Genomic DNA, 26,340 nt, shown 5'->3' with positions numbered 1-26,340 from the left:
CCGAGAATAAGTAACAATAGTCTTCTCTTTTAGTGAAGCGTTACTTATTTGAGGTGGTGCAATACATGGCAACTCATTGTGAAGGATGAGCACAATATGAGATACAGATAAAATGATGCCCTTTTACACATAGTTTTTTCGTTTAAGAGTTTTTACTATATAACCTACTCTTAAACTTATGATGCCTTGTTGCATTTACTTTGACTTAAACATTACAAGCATAGAATCTCTTTAAGATTCTATGCTTGTAATGCCACAAATGCATATATATACCATTAAGAAAATAAATAATAAGGAGAATGCCAAGATGGACGATAGAGTTAGCCAGTTTAATGCAGAAAACAAGTCTCATGGGAAAGTTAGAGATGAAAGGTACTTAAACCTATAATGGCAACAAGTTGATCTGTAATAACTGTTAAAAGAGAAAACAATGGGGGCAAGAAGTTGTGTATGTGAATACAAAAAAAAAAAAAAAAAAAAAAAAAGAATCAGAGTGTATACTCATGCACAATAGGTGTGGCTTAGATTCAGTTTATCAGCAATTTCTGCTGTGAGGAGAAACTGTGAATGAAGCTGAACAGTATGAAATTAGTGATGTGTGTTAATGCAATTACAGAATAGCAAACAAAAAAGTTTTCCATGCAGTATAGACAGGAGGCAAGAAGGCCTGGCTCACAGTGTCCTATTCATGATTTATTAAACATTTGCTTGTAGAAATGGGGAGGTCAATCTCACTGTATTAGGCAATTTTAAGACTCCACCCACAAAAAAAGAGACACTGAAAGGGTACAAAGACAGGCAAGCTCATTAGGTGAGATATGCAAAAGGATATCTATATGTGGAAAAAACTGAAATGTAGGCACGCGAGAGAGAGATGACTAGGTACCCTAAAAGGAATCTGAGTGAGGTCCATAAAGCTCTGAGAGATGATAGCAAAATGAAAGTGAAATAAGGACCATAGGACATAACTTAAAATAATGGAAAAAGAGGTTTAGATAAGATATTGTAGGAAGATTTCTTTTAGCCATCATTGTTAATTAGTGCAATAAGTTACTCCATGGGTAAATGAGGTAGTTAATAGGAGCGATACAAAGGGAAAAATACAAATATCAGCTGGACAGGTCCAGTTATGGTGGGAGGAGGGAGTAGTTCATTTTATTTTTTGATTGGTGTGGCAAAAGCCTGGGCTTAATTGCACTGTCTGACTAGTACAATAGTTGCAGTAGTAGTGGCAAAAAATGATGTATGTAAGAAAGCAAGCTTATATAGCATCGACCAAAAAAAAAAAAACCTCATACACTTCTCCCATTCATACCTTCCAAGAATTCATCTAGTTCTTCCTTCAAACTGGAAGCTTGTTCCAACAAACAATCAATCACTCACTGGCTGAAGGAGGCAAACTTCATATACGAGGGTAGTTCAATAAAGAATCGCCCTCACCTACTTCCACATATCGCAGAGTCATGATATTTTGTGTGTAGCATCGTACATATCTCTGTACTAAAGGTGTAAAATTTCAGCCCTGTGTCTTAATTTGTTTTTCTCTTACAGAGCTGAACGTGTGATGAAGTAGCATCATGGACAAAGTTGAAGCCAAAGCTGTAATCCGGTATCTGTTCTTGAAGGGGAAATCACTAAAGAAATACACGAGAAGATGACTGCTGTATACAAGGATGAAGCCCCATCCTATGGCATTGTGAAGCACTGGCATAGACAGTTTAGGTGTTGGTCAGACATAGGCAGAATCTGAGCCCATTCCAGGTCGTCCCCATTCAGCCATTGAAGACAGCATGATCAGAAAAGTGGAGTTGTTAATCATGGAAGATCGCCGGATATCTGTGCATGAATTGTCCCAGGAGGTGAAGATTAGTGTGGGATCTGTTGAAACAGTCCTTCATGACCAACTCCATTTACAGAAATTGAATGCAAGATGGATTTCCCGATTATTGACTGGTTTCCAGAAGGCTAATCGACAACAGAAATCACGAGTTGTTAGCCTTGTGCCAAAAAAATGAGGAAGACTTTCTCTCATCTAATCACTCAGGATGAGATTTCTAGACAATTTATGTAATAAATGGACAAATTACTTGTTTGCCAGTATGCAATGGGATTTTAAGTGACTGCCCTAAATAAGTGACAAAACCAGCACACTGTCATAGAGGCATTTGAAATATAAGAATAAACAAATTTTCCTGAATATTTAAAGAAAAATATTTATATTAAAGAAAAAAATGCTATATGAAATGAAAGGAGAATTGCTGAAAGATAAAAACTTCCCTATTATATGCATATACTTTATGTTTAACTTAAAAGGCCCACGTAAGATTGATCCTTTACTATTCTGGATAAAGGGATGGTTGAGTGGGAGAAGACAGAGTGGTTATTAACAGATACTGATATTAGTAGTAGAAGTAATAGACCCCCTCCAAGAATTTGTCTAGTTTTCCCTTTAATTTATTCAACATCATCCACTTCCACAACAACAGATGAAAGCCTGTTCAAACAATCACCCACCCGCTGGCTGAAGGCAAACCTCTGCACATCTATTCTGCAACCATCCTTCAACTTGGCTTTATGCCTCCTTGTGTGTGTGTGTGTGTGTGTGTGTGTGTGTGTGTGTGTGTGTGTGTGTGTGTGTAGTCTCAGCAAGTGGATGTTGTTGTTGTTATTTGGTTTTTAGGAGCATTAGCAACTAAGGCCATATTGCTCCGGGATATGCGGTGGTCATTCCCTGACCTTTCCGCATCCTCCATATTTGGTGGTGACAGGCTCGAACCCCGGTCTAATCAAGAAGCGTGTGCTACGCGCTGCTGCTCCTTCCCACCTGGCTACGGAGGCGCCTCTCAGCAAGTGGAAGAATACCATTAACACTCAGCTTACTCAATCCATTGAAGACTTTAAACATCACAATCAGATCTCCCTGCAGGTGCCTGGTCTTGAGACACTGCAATTTGCAGAAATGAAGCCTTTCTAGGTAAGAGCACCCTTTTGTTCCCTTCACCAATCTGGTTGCCCTTCTCTGCACATCTACATCCTTCCTAAAGTGAATGATATACAGAAACTTTGCTAGTAAAGTTTCTGTATATCATTGACAAAACACCATGAGCTGTTCTATCAGCATGTCTGCACTGCTCAGAGAATTTCATGTCTTACTCCACAATTACTCCCAGGTCTTTTTCATTTTCCAATACCTTGAGTGTAGTACCATACAGTTAATAAGTTACTCTGGGGTTACTGCTACCCAAATTCACAAATGCAAGGCACTGCATTTGTGAATGTTAAACTTCAACTAACATTTCTCAGCGAATTGACCAAAGTTTTCTCGATCTTGTTGCAGTAGCTTACCTTGATAACTGTTGTTAATGGACTTCTCTTATTGGTGGAGTTCCCCAGGGTTTAGTGCTGGGTCCATTGTTGTTTTCTATATTTATTAATGATATTGATGAAGGTATATCACATTTAATGTCTAAGTTTGCAGATGATACAAAGCTTGAAGTGGTTAATGACAGTAATCAGGGTAAGCTATGGCAACAAGATATAAAAAAATTAGAAAAATGGGCTAAGAAATGGCAGTTGAAGTTTAACATTCACAAATGAAAGGTACTGCATATGGGTAGCAGTAAATGAAAAAGACATGGGGATAATTGTGTAGTCAGAACCCCACAAACTGCCATGGCAGCTTGTGGGGTTTGTCAATGACATACAGGAATTATGTCAGCAGGGATAAGGAGGTGTTTATCCATTGTACAAGACCATGGTTAAGACACATCTTGAGTACTGTATACAGGTTGGAGGCCTCATTTTAAGAAGGATATAGATCTGTTGGAATAGGCAATGAGATTGGTAAAGTGATCAACAGGGTGGTCTTACCAAGAATGGCTGTTGTTTTTCAAATTGCAGCATCTGGAGAACAGGCATCTGCAAGGTGATATAACTGAGGTTTTGAATGGATTGGGCAAGCTCAATGCTGATGACATTCCTCTTTCTCAGACTATACACATAAGGAAACATAAATTCAAACTAAGGAAGGCTGGTTGCAGGAGAGATGTGCAAAAGTCTGCCCTCAGCCAGTAGGTGGTTGGTTGTTAGAGCAAACTTCAATCTGTTGTTGTGGAAATCCACGTGTTACAAGTTGCAACTCCGCTAAACGAGAGGTTTTTTAGCCATACTTAGCCGCTTTATTGAATATTTTTTACATCAAATTATTTTCTATAAGTAGCTTATAGACCTAGTCAGGATCATTAGTTTATTCTAAATTGAGACAGCGAGATTTGGAAGTTAATTAATACTTAAGTGTCCGTAGATTTACCGTTCGTAACTTGCTGCCTTTGTCATACGATACGTTATATTCCGAACTAGATAGCGTTAGTATAGTATAGTACAATATTGTCAATTAATCAGTAAAATCTATTAAACTTGTTAAACTTCATTGTCAATTAAATTGTACTTTTAACAAAATATATATAACGACTTAGATTACAAAAGTAACATAATTAATTAATACATAACTTCATACGGAAGTTATATAAAGGGAACTCGTAGATAATTAATACTTGATACTGAAAAATATATATACCGTTATAACTGTGTTGGGATACAAGTGTAGGCTTATAATTTTGTATTGAAATTGAAATTTAATTGAAAGTAAATCGGAATCATGACTCAGACCAGAGCAGCAAAGCAAAAGGCTCAAGCTAATGGGAGTGCTGTGGCTCAGAGGAGAACGGAGGGGGGCAGTTGCCCTCTGAATAACAGCCTTTTAAAATGCACTGCTTGCATGATGTTTGTGGAGCAATCGGGTACGGGACATGATATTGCCATGGGGGATGTCTTTGTGTGTGCGCGATGCAAGGAGTGTAACGAAATAAGGCAACAACTCAGCGTTGTTATGGGCCTATATGAGAACTTGAAGAACAGGGTGGATGCCCTCGAAGGAACTAAATTGAGGGGCCCATCAAGCTCTCAGCTGCCCACATCAACGCCAGAGCTTGTACTTGTTCATCAGGCAACACAGCGGCAACCCCCAAGGCAGAATGCACTGGTCCCGCAGGAACTAGTAGTTGTTGGTGACTATTGTCAGGGAAACGGGGAACATGCTTTGTAAAAAGGATAGGTGGAATAGGACCAGGGTATGTCTGCCAGGGGCAAAGGTTGATGACGTTGTAGAGCAGATATCATCTTTTAAGGGCACAAAAGGTGATACAGTTGTACACGTTGGCACTAATGATATCAAGAGTAGGAGACCAGCAGAATTACTTAACAAGTACAGGTCACTGTTGAAAAAAAGCCGTGAATTAGGGTTGAATTTGAAAGTGTCTGCAATTCTGCCCAGACACGATAGGAGGGAGTATCTGATGAGAGCCTTGTCGATCAATTCAGCCCTGGAAAGATTGTGCAAGGCTCAAGGGGTAGAATTTTTTTCAGCCTGGACTGGACTTGTTAACAGGTGAGACTGCTTCTACAGGGATAGGATACACTTAAATAGAAAGGGTGCAAGAATATTTGCTGATGCTATCGAGGCAGTATTAGGTGGGTTGGAAAACTGCTAGCTTGGGGGGATACAAAAACTATTAGATTAACAGTAGCCACTGGCAGAGGTGAAAATGATTCTTGCACTGCTTCTATTGGAATGAGCAGAAGCCTGAAAAACAAGATGCAGGATATTTCAGAGACTGCTGGGAGTCATTGCGGTACAAGTAAACACACGGGTTGTGTTAGGATAGCTAAGAATAGAAACAGGTGCATGTATACTTGCGTGTACACCAATGCTAGGAGTTTGGTAAATAAATTTGATGAATTTGAGGTATTGCTCAAAGCATCAAAGTCAGATATTGTTGGGATATCAGAGACGTGGTGTCACACAGATATAAGGAATGCAGAACTGGAATTTGGGGAGTACAACGTCTACAGAAAGGATAGGAAGGGAGGAGGGGTTATGCTGTTAGTTAAGAAACACAAAATCCAAGGAAGTGAAGCCAGTCGACATCACTGGACAGTGCAGTGTCAGTTTGGTGTGACATAAGCATTGGGAGATCAAAATTGAGAGTAGTAGTGTGCTATAGGCCTAATGACTCTGATGAGTATAATAAGAAACTGTACAGGGAAATAGAGTGGGCCAGTACATCAGAGAGTCTTATAATGGGGGATTTTAATTTCCCAGATATTGACTGGAATTTGTGGGTTGGTCACTCACTTTGTGGATTTATTGAATGATTGTTTTCTACATCAGCATGTTCAGGAGGCAACTAGAGGGAGTAATACTCTTGATTTGATTATCAGTAGTGATTCTACATGCATTATGAATCTGCAGATAAAGGAACCACTAGGTGGCAGTGATCACAGTGTGCTGAAGTGGGATTTACTCAAAGAGGTAACTACCATTAAGGGTAAAGGGAAGGGTTATTGCTTTCGTAAAGGCGACTACGATGGACTGAGACAGTATTTAAATTCTATACAGTGGGACCAACTGACGATTTTATCAACAGCAAATTCAAAATGGGAAGCATTCAAAGAACTTATCTTGGAAGCTACAAGGCTTTACATACCAACTAAGAAATATTGTTCAAGGTTTAGGCCTAAATGGATGTGAGATGAACTAATGAGACATATGGCAGAGAAGAAAAATGCATGGGATACATATAAATTAACACGTGACACAGAAGTCTATGATAGATATAAGTTGATCTGTAACCAAGTTACAAAGGAGGTTAGGCAGGCAAAGGCAGATTACGAGAAATCTTTGGCAAGGGATGCAAAGAAAAACAGCAAAGAGTTCTTTACTTATGTAAACTGTAGAAGGAAGGGGATGAATCAGATTGGTCCACTTGATATCGACGGGTCAACTGTTGATGATCCTGCTCAGGTAGCTAACAAACTAAATGAATATTTTGCATTGACATTCACACACGAGGAGTTATTCAGCGAGGGGAATGCCATAGGTGTCTTCAACTCTGGCAGTAAGCTAGATAATCTTGTAATAACTGAGAGTAAAGTGGAGGAGAAATTGTTGAAGATAAACACAAGAAAGGCACCTGGGGTGGATGGGATCTATCCAGTTATATTAAAAAAGGCAGTAAAGGAAGTAAGCAAACCCTTAGCCATAATTATTTGGTTTTTAGGAGCATTAGCAACTAAGGCCATATTGCTCCGGGATATGCGGTGGTCATTCCCTGACCTTTCCACATCCTCCGTATTTGGTGGTGACGGGCTCGAACCCTGGTCTAATCAAGAAGCGTGTGCTACGCACTGCTGCTCACCATAATTATGAGAGCTTCCTTGGACTCAGGGGAAGTACCCATGGACTGGAGATGTGCAAATGTGACCCCAATTCACAAAGGAGGATCAAAGGGCGACACAAGTAATTATAGACCTGTTAGTTTAACTTCTGTTCCCGGAAAATTAATGGAGGCACTGGTTAAAGAAGCACTGCAGGATCATCTAGACAAGACTTCAGTTATAGCTCGGACACAGCATGGTTTTGTTAAGGGGAAGTCTTGCCTGACCAATCTGATTGGATACTATGATGCAGTCACAAAAGAACTGGATGCAGGGAATAACTTTGATATTATATACTTGGATCTTAGAAAGGCTTTTGATACTATTGCACATGGAAGACTGCTGCACAAATTGGAGCAGTGTGGCATTGGAGGCAAATTGCTGCTATGGATAAAGGGGTGGTTGAGGGGGAGAAGACAGAGAGTGGTAATCAATGGACACTGCTCATCGTGGACTAATGTTATTAGTGGAGTCCCTCAGGGTTCAGTTTTGGGTTCATTATTGTTTTCTGTATTTATAAATGATATTGATGATGGTATATCAAGCTTAATGTCCAAGTCTGTAGACGATACAAAGGTTGGCAGGGTTTTTAAGGACACTACTGACACTATGCTGCTGCAACAGGATCTGGAAAGGTTGAGCAGATGGGCTGAGAGGTGGCAAATGAAGTTTAACATTGACAAATGTGAAGTACTACATATGGGAAACAGCAACCTCAGAGCAATGTATCAACTCTGTGGTACTACACTGACAGTGATAGAGAATGAAAAGGACCGACCTGGGGATAATCATGCAGGCAGATATGAAGTTCTCTGAGCAGTGCAGACAGGCTGCAAGAGTAGCTCATGGTGTCTTGTCAATGATATACAGGAATTTTTCTAGCAGGGATAGGGAGGTGATTATTCCCTTATATAAGGCAATGGTCAGGCCACACCTTGAATACTGTATACAGGTCTGGAGGCCTCATTTCAAGAAGGATGTAGAGCTGCTGGTACGAGTACAGAGAAGGGCAACAAGATTAGTGAATGGAACAAAGGGTACTCTTACGAAGAAAGGCTTAAGTTTTGCAAATTACAGTGTCTGGAGACTAGGCACCTGCGAGGTGATCTGATTGAGGTATATAAAGCCTTTCATGGTTTCAGCATGCTCAATGCTGGTGGGATTCTTCCTCTTGCTTAGAATAATTACCCGAGAGGGTATAAATTCAAATTGAGGAAAGACAGATGTAGGATAGACGTGCATAAATTTGCCTTTAGCCAGGGGGTGGTTGGTTGATGGAACAGACTTCCATCACTTGTTGTGGAAATTGATAGCCTAAATAAATTGAAGGCTCAGCTGGACAGGTATTTCAAACGAACGGAGGGGTGAAGTGGAAGTGGGTTTTTTTTTTTTTTTTTTTTTTTTTTGACTGATGCTGCATAAGCTTGCTTTCTTGCATCATATGCCTCTACTAATGCTAATGCTAAATGGATAGTTTGAATTCAAGAAAGAACTAGACAAATTATTGGAGGGGATGGACACGTGATGTGAGATTTTTTTTGGCTGGTGCGTTATAAGTTTGCTTACTGGCGTCATATGTCACTACTATTACTTTTTACATTGTCAGTGATAGACCATATTAAACAGCTTTATATAGTTGTAGATAAACTGATGCTACTATGTATGCTACTTTTGTCAGTGATCTTGTATATGCAAAACAGTCAAGAGAAATAATGATAATGAAAAAAAAAAAAAATAATAAATAATAATAATAAAGGAAAAAAAAAAAAAAAAAAAAATATATATATATATATATATAAGCTGAAATAGAATATTTGCCAGTAGCATGGCAAACCAATAGAATAAAAATGAACTCAACCAAATAAAATAAAAAATAACAATAACAGAAAAATATAAGGGGGAGATGAAGAAGAGGGCAGTGTCGAAGCAACGTTCCTAAAATAATTTAGAAAATTAAGCCAATTAAAAGAAATTTAGTGGCACCCGTTTCCGAATTATGCAAAATCTAACTAAAATGGAAACTTAGACTAACAACATTATATGACCAAATAAACTGGAAATTAATAAATTGAAATTTTTATTTTCATTTTCACTCTATTGGTTTGCCATGCTTCTGGCAAATATCCTATTTTAGCTTATGATAAGCAACATGAAGTGGATTGTGCTTTTCTGCTGCCATTGATGTTAGCTTTTCTACTGTTTTTCTTATTTATTTATTTATTTTTAATATATATTTTGATTACTTTTATCTCTCTAATTTTTGGATCAATTGGATTTATATATATATATATTATATATATAAAACTAACAATCCAATTAAAGGATTGTTAGTTTTTTACTTACTTTATTTACACATTACTTACTTTATATGAAGCCGAAGCTTGACTCTCTGAAATTTTTGCTGGCATACAAGGTTTATTGGAAGACAATTTTTTTGTACTTCCTGGGGGTCTCCCTAATTTTTTCGGGGAAAAAGACAGAACGGTCCTGCAAGGAAGGCGATTGACTTTCTTTGACAAAAATGGAGAAATATGATGTCTCCACTTCATTTCTAGACTGAAGTTTGGCAATTTAGCTCCTCGTGTAACAATTCCAGACCTAGGGGGAATAAATTTACTATGTTTCCTTGTAGTGCCTGTTGAGAATGTAGAAAGTTCCTTCTTAACTGAGATATCATTTTCATTGACTAAGTCAGCATTATCTTTATTAAGTTGCTGATGTATCTGCCACTGCTTTTTCTTCCGTTTTCGTCCACTTCCTTTAAGAATCTTGTACCTACTTTGAAAAACCAATGAGTGCTTTCCCGCTTTCTTTTGCTTCTTGGCAAAATTATAAGCTAGTTATAAAAGAGATTAAATAAATTTACATTGTTATAATTTTGCATTAATATGTATGATTAAAATCAGGACAGTATCTAGAAAATTCTTTAAAAATAAAATACAGCAGGATTCCAATTATTAGAAATTAAAATTAACCAAAATATTTTTTTCCACCTTTCATTATTCCCCCCCCCCTAATTTTGTTTCTAATTAAATATTTGTCAATTGGGTGAATTTCACCCAAAGAAATTGACAAATAGTTAATTAGAAACAAAACATCACAGGAACAGAATACAATCATGATTCCATTATATAAAACATTATGAGGCAAAGAAGAGTAAATTGCATTCATGTCACTTATGTATAATACTAACCACACCTATATACAAGAGATCAGCAAAGCAAAAAGCTCAAAGTAGCAGGGATGCTCTGCCTCAGGAGAGAACTGTCAATGCTGTTCTTTGGCAAATCATAGCTACACTTGTAGTACTTGTGGCAACATTTTTTAAGAGTTGAGTTATCCAAAGTGGACCATGATATAGCCGAGGTAAGGGAGAATGTTTTTGTGGTTTTTTTTTTTTTTTGTAGAATGTGTGAGAACCTTAGGCATCACATCAATGTTCTGATGGGCATATATGAGTGCTTGAGAAACAGTGGATGCCCTTGAAGAAATTAAAAAGGGCCTTTAAGTGCAATGCTGGACACTACACTCAGGCAACAAAAAAGCACAACAAAATCCTGCATGGAAGAGATCCTTGATGCCATGGGAAGTATCAATAGTTGGTGATTCAATTGTCAGGGAAATGGAAAATATATAGTCGAAAAAGGACCAGGATACATCTATTACTGGCTAAAGTTGTAGAGCAGCTACCACCTTTCAAGGGCACGAAAGGTGATATTGCTGTACATGCTGATATTAAGAGTAGATCTAAGGATTTAAGTAACAAGTACAGAGTAATGTTGAGAAAAACTCATGAGTTAAAATTAAATAAATTTGATGAATTTGAAGTACTAGTTAACTCATCAAATGCAAATGTTGCTGTGGTCAGACAAAGCACACATTTCTTCCCTCATGGTACTGTCAACACTCACAAATGTCATTTGGAGAAATGGGAATTCCCCATTTTTATAATGAAACCCCTCCCTCGGATCATAAAGTTACTATATTCAGAAGGTCCATATTTTCACTGAGAAATAAATTAATGGCACAATCAAAACTGTTACAGTAACTAGGGAAACAACGTGCAAGGATATTTCTAGTCATTTTGTCTGAATTAGGTGTCCTTGAGAGAACAATTCCAAAAATATGGAGTGCCCTCTCACTTTCAAAATGCAAGAATGCATTCAGCAATAATCTCACTGGGTAGAATTACAATATTAAATAGGCTCTGCAATTCCTGATTTAAGTCGATGACTTTTCGCTATGGTACTTCTTGGAAGACTGTTTACACCCAGCTTTTAAATTTATCAGAGTTAAAGAGGCAATTAGAACCCAGATTTTCAATAATCATTCAGAGTTCTTTCCAGGTGTAACAACCTGGATATTTTTCCAGGTGTAACAGGCTATCATTGCATTCATTATTATAATCAAAGAGTGTTTGTTTATCAGGAGTCTGAAATGCTACCAAGAAGCATTTTCTCCTACACATGCTACCAGTGAGCAAAATTCAGTCCATTTGTGAGTCAAATGGCCTGAATTTTGGTGTAGTCCAGTCATTCTTCAACAGCTAAATCCTCAGCTTGCACCTCACAATGGTGGAGCTGTTAATAACCCTGGTTTTATCCCCATGTGAAAGTCCTGAAACACTGCACCTAATATACTGGAGGTGACCACCCAGTTGTGAACCAACATAAGCAGGGGTTGAGGTGCGGCATCTACATCACACAAAGGAATGCCACCCTTCTGTATCAACATAGATGACACTCACAATGTGGTGTAATATCACCACTTTGCTAATTGAATGCTTAAAGGAGTGAAATTCATGTTAAGTCTCCAGAGCAAAGCTCCAGCATTCCCCATCTCTTCCATCATGCAGTATGATCAATGTCTTTTGAAGTTATGATGGGCATCATGGCAAGATCCAATCTTCCTTACACAAGGGCAGCTCTAAAATGGTTTTTGCAGGTCAGCACCTAGACAGTCTACCAAAACAAATCTACCGGTAACTCTCTTGGGGGGGGGGGGGGGGGTGGTTCCAAATTAGCTACTGTGTAATCTTTCTGCCTCTACTATGCCAGCTAATGATAGGAGAGTCGGAGTAGTGTGTATGTGGGGGGCATCCGTGAAGCCACATTATGTCAAGGAGTTACAACATATTCTTACTATGTGTGCAGCATATTCAAAGATTATTAATTCATACGTGTATCCACACTCTGCTTTTACTTTTACTGAATGCATCATGATCAAAACCAACTGAATAAACTTAACTTAGTTGTGAAAGGATCTAAACCTCCCAAAAACTATATTTAGAAGGTCCATATTTTCAACATGTTTTTCCCAAAAACTTACTTATTCTCAACGATGTCCATTTCCACACAGTCTGTCAAACTCCACTTTTTTCTGACAGAATCTCAATTATTAGTTGCTTCAAACACTACTCATGTCAATTTCCCTAATTATTTTTGATTCCTTTTGCTCTATAAACAGTACTTGTGCACATGTCCTGATATCCTTGTCAGAAAAGATTTCCTAATTTGGAATTCCCCCTTTCTGACTTCCTCTGGCTCAAAATCTCTCTACCCAATTCTGTAAAATTCATCTTTGGCTGCTACTGTTTTCCAAATTCCATTAATCCCTCTGAACTTTAACTTCCTTTCTCCGAAACTCGACTTTCCACTTTAACTTTCTTAACAGTGAGGCAATTTTCCTTGGTGATTTTAATGCTCATAAAATTAGTTAGTTTCAATTTTTCTAGCTGCAGAAACCCAGCTGGATAGGATGTTGTGGCTTTTGCAATTACTAACTCAGGTTGTTCATTTACCTACCAGAAAACATAAGACAATCCTAACCATACATTAAACACTCTTGATCTTTTTATCGTAAACCTTTCAAAGTACATAGTCAATATTAGTGGTCCTCTAGGCACCTCAGATTACACAACTTGATGATGGTCTCTTCTCCAATGGAGCCCCCCCCCCCTCTCTCTCTCTCTCATGGCCATTTGCAGCCAAAGTTGTTTGGCATTACAAAAATGCAAAATGGGATGATTTGCATGATTTCTATCTTTTCCCCTTTGCTGGATTAGTTTTAAATCTTCTGATCCCAATTTACTCAGATCCTGTCAGTGAAATTATTCTTGTAGGAGTCAAATCCTTTATTCCACATGCCATCTTGAAACCCATCTTTTATCTAAACCATCATTTTCCAATAAATATGCTAAGGCTGTTTAAGGTAAGAACATTACATATCACAATTGGCCTGCGTCTAAATCTCCAGTTTTATTTTCCACTTATACTAAATCTTGCAACAATTGCAAAACAGTAATTAATCAATCCAAACTTAATTTTGAACAGGCTAATAGTAGAAAACGTGCTTCTTGTCCAAATGGTAGTTGATCAATCTAGTCTCTTGCCAAAGTTGTTGGATGCAACTTCTGTGCATCTATACGTCCACCTCTGTTAAAACCTGATGGCTCTATTGCATCCTCAGCTAAAGAAAGAGCTGACTTGTTTGTTTGTTATTTGGATTTTAGGAGCATTAGCAACTAAGGCCATATTGCTCCGGGGATATGCAGTGGTCATTCCCTGACCTTTCCGCATCCTCCGCTTTTGGTGGGCACGGGCTCGAACCCCGGTCTAATCAAGAAGCGTGTGCTATGCACTGCTGCTCCTGCCCACCTGGCTACAGAGGCGCCTAGAGCTGACTTACTAGCATCCTATTTCGAATCCCTGTATTGATGATCTTGATAAATCTCCTAACACACCCAGTACATTTCACTTAACCAAAACTTTCACCTGTTATGGTTAAACAGGAGGCACTCACAACAATTCTAAACTATCTTGATACCAAAAAAGCCCCAGGACCTGATAGCATTTCTCTACTTATTCTCAAAACCTCTGCTCATTAGCTTGCTTCTGTTCTCTTCTGTGTCATCTTTTACATTTTCTTATTCCAATGGTGTTTTTCTTCCTGCATGAAATTTTACTCACATCCAGCCAGTTTCTAAAAAGGGTGATAAAATCCATCCAGATTACTTATCACCCCACTGCTCTTACTTCTACTCTTTAGAAAGTAAAAGAGAAATCCATCAACCACCAACCCTTCAACTATTTCAAAACTTTCCATCTGATCCACGATATAAAACTACATTATCTCAAATCTGCACACTTGGCAAACTCATGGTTAGAGAGGGACTGCTGTATATAAAATGACATACAATGTAAAGATTGTTCCCAAAGCCACAAATACAGAAAGAAAGAAGCAATAGGTAAACTTATACTACCCAAAGTGATATTATAAACCAAGCTGTCATTAAATCAGCTTAAACTATTTTACAGACAGAAGTTAACAGAATTGAATGGAATACTGATCTAATTTTATATGATTGTTCAAGGCTTGAATCAGAATTGTGTCGTTTTGGTTTTTTTTTTTTTTTTTTTTTTTTTAGAAGTATTAGCAACTAAGGCCATATTGCTCCAAGAATATGTGGTGGTCATTCCCTGACCTTTCTGCATCCTCCGTATTTGGTGGTGACGGGCTCGAACCCCAGTCTAATCAAGAAGCGTGTGCTACGCACTGCTACTGCTCCTTCCCACCTGGCTACAGAGGCGCCCCAGTATTGTGTCCTTACTGCTTATCTAATATGCACAAATATGATATTCCTGTATATTTTTCAGGAAATTCTGGAAATCTAATAACACCATTGTCATTAGATCTCCAGATTAAACAATTTCAAGATTAAAGCATTTCTTTTATCAGATATCAATGATGAATTCTTCACTTGAAAGTTGAGTAATTTCTAGATCTGAAAAAAAAAAAAAAAAAAAATCTGAATTACTGATTTTTTGTTTTAAAATCAGTTTTTCTGGATATACTTTATAAATTTTATTAAAATTACAAATGAGCATGAGGGTATTATCAATGAAATGAAAAGCATTTAATACAGTATCATTCTGAATCAGATATTAATTTTAAGAATGGCATCAATAATTTTTATAATCCAGAAACTCTTGAGGTTAGACACCAAAGTATAAAAATTCTGGGAAATTTCTTGCTGGAAATTTAGCATCCATCATTTTTTTCTGTTGGATATGAACTAAATTCACTGGACTGCTTATAAAATTTCATAACCACAAATCAGAAAAGTAGTCTGGTAAAATAGAAGCCTGAAAAATAATGCTTATTTAACAAATTCAGCAATAGGTTGCAGAGCAGCTGAATGGTCAGGCATGAAGGTGCATAAGTACACGTGTCTTGAGTGACTGAGGATTCAAGACCGTGAGTGCTAAGTACGGTGCTGTTTCTTGCACTCTGTGTGTGTGTGTGTGTGTGCGCGCGCGCGCGTGCGTGAACTCCTCTAATCGTGTAGTCGTCCCAGAGTATAAACAGAAAATTTATTTATTTATTTATTTATTTATATGTATAGTGATATTTCTGTGTGGTTGTTCATTTACAGCTTACACTGTTTTAAATGAAAGCATCTTTGAACAGGCAGCTTAAACAACATGTAGTTATCAAGTTTCTGGGTGTTATCCTATCAATGTTACCTACATCATATTTTTGGAAAAAGGGACCACAATCAATTCAGTCTGGTATAATGAGACACTAGATAAGCTCAAAAAATATATATATAAATAAAAAATAAATGAATAAAACAAAATAAACAGCAATAGAATACTTCCTTGCTATTGAATTAGTAAGGAAGTACTTTATTGCTGTTTACCCAATATTTTGTGTAAACAGCAAATAATACACTAATTTTGTGTAAAATTAGTGTATTATTCAAAATATTGTGTATTACTAATTCTCTACTGTTTTTATATGTCTCTTGGTACAGATAATTTTAAATCTGTTTAGAATGAAATTCTAATTATGAATATGAATAGTTTGCCTAATTTGAATAAGGCTGCTGAAATCAACTACTGAAAAACAATTTATAATGAAATTGGATGGAACTATAAAAAACATTTGCTACTGCCCAGTATAAATGGTGTATTGTCACCTTTAAATTTAACATTTCTATCTGCTTCCCCAAAAACTGCATGCAGAATCACAAGGAATTCACAAGTTTATAGGAGGCATGAGCCAAAAGGTTTCTGGAATGGGGCAATAAAATTAATTTAAAATTACATTAGTTACAAGCTGTGTAAAAAAAGTAGTCTTTCAAAATAATTCCCTTCAGAGTTTATACATTGATCCCAGTGCTTCTTCCACTGTTTAAAGTATCTCTGGAACTCCTGTTTCATGATGCTATCCAACACTTTCTGCAATTCAGCTTGAATCTCCATGATGTTTTTGAAATAAAAATCAGATTTTTTCTGTTCCCCCAAATAAAAATTAGATTTTTATTTGGGGGAACAGGAAGAAGTCATAGGGAGCCAGGTTAGGAGAATAGAGAGAATGTAGGGCCACTGCCATTTTGTTCTTGGCTAAAAACTGTGACAAAACTATATGGACTGGGGCATTCTTGTGATGCAGAAGTCAATAATGTGTGCCATTTTTCTAGCATTTTCTCCTCAAATGCCTTAGGATCCTGATGTAAAATTGGTGATTTACAGTTTAGCCTGGCAGAAGGCTCCTAATGAACAATTTTCTCACTGTCAAATAAAACAATTGGGAAGCTCTTGATGTCTGATCTGACTTGCCTTGCCTTTTTGTACATGGAGATGGACTTTTTCCATAAGAACTGCTGCTTTGTTCCTGGGTCATAATCATAAATCCACCTTTCATCTCCTGTTATAATCCTAGAAAGGAGATGTCTATTTTTTCCAGCCTGCTTGCAGATCCCTGCACACAGAAAGCCAGTTCTTTCCTGTTCATCACTCAGAAAATGGGACAAATTTTTGTAGCAACCTGCCTCATGTTTTTAAATTTTCAGTTAAAATGTATTGGCATGTAGCATACAATAGGTCTCAAATGTCACATATATCAACTGTATGCTGTCTGTCCTCAAAGGCAACTTGATGCACTCTTTCAACATTTTCATCAGTATAACTTGACAACGGACGAACCAAATACTCAAAATCTTCAAATGCAGTGTGGCCACCTTGGAAACACAAATATCATTGAAAAGTTTGTGTTCTACATATATCATTATCACCAAATGATTGTTTAGGCATTTATTTATAAGTCTCCAAAGTTGTTTCTCAAGTTTATAAAAAATTTTATGCATATCTGCTGTTCTATAACATTTGCCTAACTGCTGTTTATGCATATCTGCTGTTCTATAACATCTATAACACTTGGCTACAAAAATCCCTCAACAGAAATACACTTAAATACTAACTGCACAAGAGCACAACATCCTACTGGCATGAAACTCACCACACTTAACACAATGAATTATTCAACAGTATCTGATGGTGCACTGCTATACTGCATATGGTTAGCACTCTATGACAGTCTGGAAATTTTGGTTTACATTTCACAACTAGATTACGCTATGGGTACACACATGTAATCCATTTTGTTCATATCAATGAAATCAAAATACACCGACCACTAATGATACAAAACATGCGATATCCTGATGCAGGTGTTGCACATCTTCCTTTAAACCACAGCATGTACCCACTCGATATCAGAGAGAATAATAATAAATGTGCTTCAGACAAAAAAAAAAAAAAAAACATTTGCTATGGAGGACAAAAAAAAAAAAACAAAAAATTTAACTTTGATGCATGTGAAATATTTCTCAATTTCTTGTATTTGATGACAAAGGTCGCTGAGTTTTGTCTTTGCTGCCATTAACTCATGCAACTCTATGTACATGAGCTGTAATTAAAACAAGAGCTATGCTAATCTAAAAGATATTTCTTGGCTAAATGCCTAAGAGTATGAAAGAGTTTGTTTATACATGGGTAATGCACAAACATCATTTCTACTACCAAGGTAGAAGAAATGATGTGTGTGCATTTTAATTATCTCATATTGTGAATACCTTCACAATGAGTTGCCATGGTATTGCACTACCTATAATAAGTAATACTTCACCTATGGAGAAGACTACTGTTACTTATTCTTGGCTGATACTACCACCACCACCCAGACAGCACCGTTTCAAGGCTTTTTTTGCCTCTCTTCAGTGGGTGGGTAGGTACCCCCGTTGTTGCAATAGTGACAACCCAGTTATGAAGTATAACTCCACAACATGAGAGATGCCTGATGGTGTGCATGATTTAATTTAAGAGATATTTCTTGCTAAATGCTTAAGACAATCAAGGAGTTTGTTTATGCATGGGTAATGCACCACAACTAATACTACAATACTACTAATGTAGAAATATGAGATATAATTAATATATTCATATTAATTATATAAATTATTATTTTATCTCATATTGTGAATATCTTTTACATTACACCACACACACACACACACCATCAGGTATCTCTCATATTGTGGAGTTATACTTCATAACTGGGTTGTCACTACTGCAACAACAGGGTATCTACCTACCCACTGAAGAGGGGCCAAAAAACCTTTAAACAGTGCCATCTGGGTGGTGGTATCCACCTAGAATAAGTAACAATCGTCTTCTCCATAGGTAAAGCATTAATTATTTGAGCAGTGCAATACCATGGCAACTCTTTATGAAGGTATTCACATTATGAGATATAATTAAAATGATGCATTAAAACTACCTTGGTAGTAAAAATGATGTGTGTGCATTACCCATACATAAATGTACTTACTGGGAAGAGAGTATCAATATTTTGGGATATTATCTGCTGTTTATTAATTGTAATCTATGCAATAAGATGACAGTCCTCTCTTTCAGCACTGCTGCTTATTCAGTGAATAAGCAGCATTTCAAGGGCAGTGCATGCTAACTAAGTTAGCATGCACTGCCCTTGCAATTTACAGCTAAATAAGCTGGTCAAAGGCATTTGCATGAACCAGTGACCAGTTTGACTTATGTAAATAGCTGAGAGTAAAGAGATATAAAATGCCCAGTGCATGGATAGAGATGGAAAAATTTATAATTGATTACAATTGTGAAATAAAAAAAAAAAATAAGTGTACTTGATTGTCTTTGGATGTTAATTAAAAATGCTTTTGTTTTCAATTTCATCACAAAAACTAGCATATCTAGTTCTTGAAACTGATTACATGAACATGATGAAAGTGATTATACACTCACAAACCTATTAAAACTACATGAATGTAATTAATTATTTACTATTATTGTTTAAACATTCACATTTATATAATTATTTTAATGCATCTGTGTCATCATTTAATAATTTAATTATTAGTTATAAATCAGTTCATGTAAAATCAAGTGAATTACAGCAATAAAGTCAGTCCTCGTATAGCACGATAGTTGTGTTTCTAGAAACCCTCGTGCAATGCAAAATTGTGCAACATAAATAACAGGCCCTATGGAAAAAATAGGGTTAGGTGCCAACCACCCAAGATTGAATACACATTTGTAACCAAAACATTACCAAACACAATAAATTATCGTAATAAAATACGTAAGTATTTTATTACGACTATTACATAATAAAATATTGTGCTTTTGCTTCTATCATAAGCAAACTTGTTCTTTGTTTGATCTTCTATCCAAACAGATGCCAGCCGTTCCATCTCTTCCAATTGTATGTGTCTTGATCTAATGCATTTAATTACACTTTGAGTTGTTCTTGCTATGAAAGTTGTTTTTATCTTCTCTGCATTCTTTCTAATTCTCAGCGTTGTCACATTTAGGCCTGTAGCATGTGCAACATCACATGGTCTTTCATTTTGCTCAAAGTGTTTCACAATTTCATATTTTTTCTCCATCGACAGAGGCGGGCTGGCCATAAGCCTTACCGGGGAAACCCCAGTGGGCTGGAGGCCAGTATGATTTTGGCCATAAACTCTAGTATGAGGCTGCTACAAATTTTCCCAGCTAAGAATTTTTGACCCAGTCCGCATCTGTCTATCGATATTGCTTTTCTTTGATATTACTCATTTTTAGGGAATAAAGGACAATTACAAAATGAGGAGGCACACTTGATACACATAAACAAAGCTGCGCGTGTGTGTAGCAATTGAATAAACAACACCGTAAAGGAAGAGACACTATTAACACCTCACTAGCTCACATTTTACTAAAGCACAATTCTGGGGGGTTAAAAACAAAAACAATTTCCAGTTGTGTTTCTGCTAGTAGAATCCGTTATAAATTGGTAGAAAACTCAATCTAATTGCAATTGCGATAATACTGATAGCTGTAATTGTGTGGGTTTTTACGCTATTATGGCGAAATGTGTTTCCCCTTCACTGATATAAAAAAAACAAACACATTTTCAGAATCTTCTCTTCATTCCTATTGTGTTGCATTCAGTTGGGGTGATTTCTTGCCATTTCTTGTAAACACAGAGGCAAATCGTGCATAAGTGAATTCGGTTCGTGTTATATACGATATCGTTCCCCTATTTATAAATCGTGTATGATCGAATTTGTGTAGTGTAAACACGTGTTATACGAGGACTGACTGTACATCCATTATCATGCCTTGAAAGTGTAAAAATTGCCTTAAGTTCTGCTGTGTGTATACAGCTCTTTTCAAACTAAATAATAATGGCATACAATCATAACAGATATTTGGAAAATTTACCAGTTATACTTTGGCAGTCCTCCAGTTGACCAGAATAAGGTGTGCACACCACATATTATTTGTACTGTTTGTTCAAATGGATTATATGACTGGCTGAACAAAAAGAAAAGTCAATGCCATTTGTCACACTCATGATATGGAGGGGGGGGGGTAAAGGGACCATGACGGTGTTTGTAACTTTCTTAATGTGAATGTAACTGGACTATCAATAAGAATAAGCACAAGATTGTTTATCTGAATCTAGGTTCAGCAAAATAAGCCAAATCCTCAAAATGACAGTAAGCCAATTCTAGTACCTTTACATCCAGATAATATAAGATAATCCATATCCAGATTCTTTAGAAGATGAAATGGGCAGAGAAATGAGAACTTCAGCTGATACTGAACACATGTAAACCCACCAAAAAGGCATCAAAACTGGAGTTGTTGATTCAAGATGAGTTGAATAACCTAATTAGAGATCTAGCCCTCTCCAAAGATAAAGCTAAACTTCTAATGTGAGAACTGTAAGAAATATTTGGGTAAGAAAAAGTGTTGCACTATCAAAAAAGAAACAAAGTTTTGGTGACATTCTTTAATAGAGTAAACAGTCTGTTCTGTTTACAATCAATTCCATTGATTCATCACCAATTCCATTGAAGAGGCGCCATTTCAAAACTGCAAAGCTACTCTCCTGCATAATGGAAACTTAAAACCATTCATCCCCATTGCCCATTCTAATCATCTAAAGGAGACATACTATGACATGAAGGCATTACTCAAAGCAATTTAACACAGCATTCATCAATGATTTATCTGCAGTGACCTCAAAGTAATTGATATGTTAAGGGACATGAAAGGAGGGTTCACAAAATGTTATTTACTATGCCTGTGGACAGTCAATCTACTGTGGACCATTACACTAGATGTGACTGACCTCAAAGAAACAAATATGAGCAAGGAGTAAGTAGCAGCGTACAGTACATTCCATTAGTAGATCCAATAAGGATTTTTCTTTCATCTCACCTCTCCATATTAAACTTGTTTTTGTGATGAAACACTGATGTGATTTCAACATGTTTGTGTAATCAGTCTCATGAAGAGTTTTGTGAAAGTAAGGTGAATTTGTGGATTTCATTAATTAAATAAGAAATGCGTGATGAAATTTCAGAAAAATGGCTTGTGTAGTAGAACTAAAAGTATGGCAGGCTTTCAAGTGGCTTTGTGGAAAACATAGGTCTCCCTCGTACAAAGATGCAGTTCAGAAACTGCTTGATGCACAAAAAGAAATGGGATGTTGTATATTGCTATAGCTTCATTTCCTGCATTAGCATTGAGGTTTTTCTTGAAATGTTGACACATGAAGCAGAGGTAGCTATTCCATCAAGACATTAAGTCAGTGTAAAATTACTACCAATGTTTCTGTAATGAATATATGTTTGCAGACTAACTACTGCTAGATATTGCACTATGACATTCCATAGGACAAAATTTAACAAATGAAATCTACACATTTTTAAATTGTGCATATCTTCTTTATAATAGTGTAATGTATTATTTTAACTACATTGTAAAATATATTGGGCTTAAACCATAAAACTGATAAAAAGGTAACTATAATCAGCATTGAGTTTTATAATGCAATCATCATAATTAACTTGTAATGATATCATCGGTATTCATAATAAGAAAATTACACATGCTAGGAAAAAACCAAGAACATCTGAAATCAGCATGCAAAATTGGTTTATAAAAGTGTTTACATCTTTGATGAGGATAAAAGCTTCATTTTGTTAAGCACATAAGTCTCTATTTATGGAAGAGTTTAACCATATGCTTTCTTCTCATTTTCAGTGCTACTTTTTCTAAGCTAAGTCAAAAAATGAAAGATAAAAAAATTTTATCACATACCTCCATGTCTAAATTCGAAAACTGCAACCTCCTGCAAATTAGCGAATGTAATTTTTTTTGTTATGCTTTATTTTAGGGAATTGTCATAAATAGAGACTTATTTACACATGTACATGTACACAAAAAAAAAAAAAAAAAAAAAACCCCAAACAACAGATTTACTACCACACAACTAAGATAAAATTTTACAACTGTAATAAAACATACATTTTTTAAAACTTTTCTAGAGTGATGTCAAGCTGGTCACCAGCTCATGAGAATGCTGTATAACAAGCTTATGAGCTAAGTGCAGAAAAGTTTGCCCTAAGTTATTATTATTAGCTTTATGGTGCAAGGAAGCCTGAGGCTTATGCTGCAACAGCAAAAAAAAAAAATTCCCTAGTTACCCTGAGAGAGAGAGAGAAGTAGAAGGGAATCACCAAGAAAGAGAAGAATGATGATATAAAGTTCACTAAATAAGTAACAATATAAAAGGGGGAAATGTCATGGATTACAAGCAAATTACAAAAAAAAAAAAAAAAATTGAAATATGGACTCTTGCAAATATGTACAATTATAAACATTACAGTGTTTATTTTAACATACAGTTTGTATATATACAGCTTTATGATTACTAAATTAGTATTAGCCATATAGGCTTTTGCTATAGAGAGAGAGAGAGAGAGAGAGAGAGAGAGAAAAGATAAGAAAATACAAATTAATGTGCTTCCCTGCTCACATAAGTAACTATCCATTTGATATTTGAATTTCTTCAAACTCTCAGTCTAAGCTACCTTGTGGAGGCAATTCATTTGTTTGTTAGAGAAAAAGATGTATTGCAACTTGGCTTCTAGTTAAGTTGATTTGTGAATAATGGGGTCATCCCCAATGCAAACCCAAACTTCAATGGCTGACTTTTGGCCAATAACAGAATAGTCTGAGAAGGCTTTGGGGAAACCAAAGCAATTTTGGGATTTATTTTATAATCATTCACATTATGTGATAAATGAAACCTACTATATTTTGTTTTTGTTAGTGTATGACACTTTTCAGGACAGTCTTCGCCAACGTGATGTGGTCCGAAGAGATATGGACAACATTCCAACTTGGTACATGTATTTTTACAGAAGTCTTCCACTTGTTCACCATGCCGTACGATTTCAACTACTGCTCTATAGGATTTTCCTTTATACCTGAAAGATGTTATGTTCATGAAAAAAAAAAAAAAAAGTTTTAGTGACACTTAAAACAAGAAGAAATCTGAAAAAAAAATTATAAATCTTTGGGGAAAAACATATGCTTAGAATGACTACAATATACAGCCAGATGGGAACTATTCAGTGAAATACCAGTACTGATAAGGATTCTATTGCTAGATTCAAAATATGTCAAATACAATCTGATTCTTGGATAATATAAATGATATTATTTCATTCAGTAAACCTGTTATGAATAATTTTACTTTATTATAATTAAACAAACAATAATTGTACTTACCAACTACCCTCTAAAAACAGTAATATTTGCTATGCTGCTGAGGAGGAGTGCAAGTTAAAATATAATAATAAATAAAGAATTTTCTATATGTAAGAATAGTAAGTTTCTGTTGCAGTTTTTCCTAATTTGAAACAAAATTTGATGGAACTTTGCTGCTCAATAAAATTGCCCATTTTAAAATGTGAGAAAACACATAAAACACCTTCATTCAATATATATGCTAATTCATATGTTACTATGTCTAGATGAGCATAATTAATACTGGCATGGTTGCTTATCTATAACTCTTTAATGACTGTTGGATTAATACTCTTAGTCCAACTGTTTAAAACTTTTCTCACCAAGCAGTGCAAAACACTACATTATACGATAAGTGTCAATCTTGTGAAATAAAACACCATGTTATTAAGGAGTGAGTGGCAATACTTGTGGAGAATAGTAAAAAAGCAATAATGGGTTCTGAGAAACAACTGCACCCTTGACTAAAAAAGTAAAGATTCTAGTATTTTCAATAAAAATTATACTGACCTAGTGATTGTATGGGTTCCAGCAGACACAGGTCTGAAACACCAGGTTTATAAAACAACGTTTTATAATAACTGACAATAGCATAGTTAATAAAAAGGCACTGAATCATATGCATTTGCAAATTTAGAATAAATCCCTTAGCTAATTTCAACATGTTAATTTATACACTTTAGAATTTGGACATATACACTAGAAAATGGTAACTTCAGTTTCATAAACACCATATTTTCTTATTAAATGGATTACTGAATGTTGCCACCAAAATTAAATTTATATGCAAATAAACCTCTAACATGAAGTGAACAAGTAACTTTACACATTTTAACTTTTTGGATTTTTTTTTAATAAAATTTCAAATGAAGCAATGTTATAAAGATTATAGATCAAAATTTAATTTAGATTTTTTTTCCTCCTTTTTTTTTTAATTTTAGACATGTAGAACTTTAAATCTTTAAAACATGATGACTGTCTTGTCTTTAAACTTAATCTTTGCTCCCTAGTCTATATTAAAAAAAGGATATTGGTCGCACTTTTTGAAAGTTTTTAACCTTTAAGTGCTTTAAAATCTACTTGATAACTGTGAGTTTGCTTTTAGTAGAAGGAAAACATGTTTCTTCAAAGTGATGACAAATAAATAAAAAAACTTTTCATTCTCAAAAACTTAACCTTAAAAAATATCTGTTTACAGTTGTGATTCAGCTTCATTGTTCAGAAACCTGTTTTAAGAATTCATTGATTTTTGCTTATTGGCATATCCTAATAAGCTTATTTATATTTAGCTCAGTAATATCAAAAACTGAATGAATAAATTTATTCAATGCATCTTAGTTAATGCTTGAAAACTTGCAGGATCAATTCATATATTAAAAACTTTATCTCATAATTATACATGATGGAATTAGAACACTATACAAGTTCTGCTGCCTATTACTTCATTTACTATATCTCTTCCTTCTATATCTTTTTTCTCTAATCCTGTATTTGTTTTTATCATCATGTCAAGCACTTTACATTTAGACCTACAGTGCTAAAGACTATGCAGTAGCAAAAGATGAAAATTTGTTTAATCACTGGCTTTGTTTAATCACTAGAGTTTCAAAATGATGATGTATTTGAAAAGCCACATTGTATGAATGATGAAATGTGCCTAAGTGAACTAAAGTATTGTGCTTTTTTTTATTATTATTATTAAATAATTCAGAGTAGTTTGATTCTACAAGACCAATGGATTAAAAGGAGTACATTAAGTATTAATAAAATACAGGTAACTATTTATTTATTCATATTTTATAAAAAAAAAAGGCTAGGGCTTTGAAGAAGAACATGGACTTTGGTTTGAGAATTTTGCGAGTCTACCTCAGCAAACAATGTTACTACCACAGAACTGCTGACATTCAAGCAAAATGATAAAATTTTGTTGCTAATGAGGAAACTGAAATAATAACTACAATAATAACTGTACTATACTTAAAAATGAGTGTAACATATAAACTGTACAAATGAAACTGGATTCTTTCTTTAAATTACATTAATTTATTAAAGGGGTCATTGATTTTCATGTTTCTGTAATGTTAATACAGTCAGT

General features: G+C 35.6%; 1 protein-coding gene across 2 annotated transcripts in view; it reads right to left on the bottom strand.

Moving 5' to 3' along the window:
- LOC150080635 (scm-like with four MBT domains protein 1) overlaps positions 1-26,340 on the bottom strand; it is a 179,521-nt gene that overhangs the window by 15,737 nt on the left and 137,444 nt on the right. For both annotated transcript variants that reach the window (XM_090381944.1, XM_090381943.1), the window contains 2 exons: positions 23,748-23,923; positions 9,639-10,111 (listed from right to left, as the gene is read on the bottom strand). In XM_090381944.1, coding sequence (XP_090238070.1) covers positions 9,639-10,111; positions 23,748-23,923 — 649 coding nt within the window. The remainder of the gene's footprint in view (positions 1-9,638; positions 10,112-23,747; positions 23,924-26,340) is intronic.

Source organism: Mastigoproctus giganteus, chromosome 9 (genome assembly GCF_048544385.1).
Source record: "Mastigoproctus giganteus isolate SK-2022 chromosome 9, ASM4854438v1, whole genome shotgun sequence".
NCBI classification, from domain to species: domain Eukaryota; kingdom Metazoa; phylum Arthropoda; class Arachnida; order Uropygi; family Thelyphonidae; genus Mastigoproctus; species Mastigoproctus giganteus.
This window is presented reverse-complemented; position numbering and strand designations above follow the sequence as displayed.